Source organism: Octopus bimaculoides, chromosome 10 (assembly GCF_001194135.2).
Source record: "Octopus bimaculoides isolate UCB-OBI-ISO-001 chromosome 10, ASM119413v2, whole genome shotgun sequence".
NCBI lineage: Eukaryota > Metazoa > Mollusca > Cephalopoda > Octopoda > Octopodidae > Octopus > Octopus bimaculoides.
In genome coordinates, this window is record NC_068990.1 from 6,938,397 (window position 1) to 6,940,097 (window position 1,701).

At 38.9% G+C, this 1,701-nt stretch overlaps 1 protein-coding gene across 2 annotated transcripts in view; it reads left to right on the forward strand.

Moving 5' to 3' along the window:
- Nucleotides 1–1,368, forward strand: part of LOC106871453 (corticotropin-releasing factor receptor 2) — a 280,338-nt gene extending 278,970 nt beyond the window's left edge. For both annotated transcript variants that reach the window (XM_052971021.1, XM_052971022.1), the window contains one exon: nt 1,117–1,368. In XM_052971021.1, coding sequence (XP_052826981.1) covers nt 1,117–1,344 — 228 coding nt within the window. In that variant the 3' untranslated portion in view covers nt 1,345–1,368. The remainder of the gene's footprint in view (nt 1–1,116) is intronic.
- The last annotated feature ends 333 nt before the right edge of the window (nt 1,369–1,701 follow it).

Genomic DNA, 1,701 nt, shown 5'->3' on the forward strand with positions numbered 1-1,701 from the left:
ATATATATATATATACAAACATACATACACATACACATCCATACGTATGTGCATATGCAAAGATAATATCTTAGCTAATGCTAGCAGCCAGTTAACGTACTGCAACAAAAATATTTGGGCCGAAAAGGAGTGGCAATCCCAGGGTCAAACACCATGCGTGGTCTGGGGATTTATGTGAGCAAGGGGGCGCTTCGTTTCATGTACTTATCACCAAGATGGCAGCAATGTGCAAGTGAACGGCCTGATGGATTCTGAGAAGTTTCAGAATAAAAGACCAGGAAACTATGCTGGTTCTATGGAGGGCATTTGTCCTCAACTGTCTGGACTACTGCTCTGAACTGTGAGCAGTGTCAAATTAATAGCGAAATTTGAGGCAGTTCAGCGGTGCTACACTAGGAACATTGCATCAATAAGACAGCTGAGCAATCAAGAGAGATTGAAAGAGTTACGACTCTTCTCCCTGAAGCGACGAGGGGAGAGATATGCAGTGATTTATATATATGGAAGATCCTAGATGTGTTGGTACCAGCCACCGAACTGGAGGTCACTGTACTGTTCCCAAGGCCCTACTTATCCCGTCTAGTTTGAGGACCGGGCACGGCTATAGCTTACGATTCAAAGGCCCACAGCTATTCAATATCTTACCCAAAAATGTCACAGATCTACATAGATATGGGTAGATGCTTTCAAGGCACAACTTGATCTCCTAATATCCGAGGTCTCAGATGAACCTACATCACAAAAAATTTAAAAAAAAGGGTAGTAATATCAAACTTCCTCCTTTATCAAAATTTAATCACAAAAGAATGGACAATGGAAATGTGATAAATACTCGCGGTGTCCGAGCATAGTTACGGCCTTTAGGCTGAAGCGCGTAGCAGAATTGAATATAGGGTCAATAACTTTTGACTACATAATGAATTAATATGGTGTTATTCCAGCGTAGCCTTGACCGTAATGGCTAAAACAAAATAAAGCGTGAACACAAATGTTTCTACCTATTTTTAATCTGCAAGCTCACTCAGTTATACACCCATACAAATCTTAATTATCAGATGATCAGACATGCATATTTATTTCACAAAAATTAATCAGTAAAATTTTCCAATCTTTCAGGTCCGTGCAGCTTTAGCAAAGAAAGTTCGAGACCATATGGAAACAAGAAGTGTAACTACAAAATGTACCTACGGATCACCGAGTCTTCAGAAGTCTACTCACGAAGACTATCATCTCGTCTCCCTACGAATGGCCAGAGTGAGTCCAGGCGATCAAGATAGCGTTTCCCCGCAATGGGATGCTGAAGAAACGTTATGTATAGATCTGAAAGAAAAAAGTGTACAATGAATAAACAAAATGAATTCAGAATTATCTATGTGTCTTTTTCTGATACTTCATGCACAATCTCAACCTAAGTTCAAATAGATGTTTTAACTATTCTCTGGTGTGTGTGCATATATAAATATACAGAAAGGTGGAGTTCTATCTCTCACAGAACTTTGAATTGAATATTAAATTTAGTGCCAGTTTTAAAATGTGAGATTTTAACGGTAAATTTGTTTCTCAAAAGTTCAGAACTTTTCAACATCCAGCGAAGTTAATTAGGAGTTCTTCGCAGGCTATCTAAAATCGCCCATTCACCAACAACCAACTACAGAAGAAGCAGTAACCATGGGTTGGAGCTAGTAAAAGAGTGAATATATA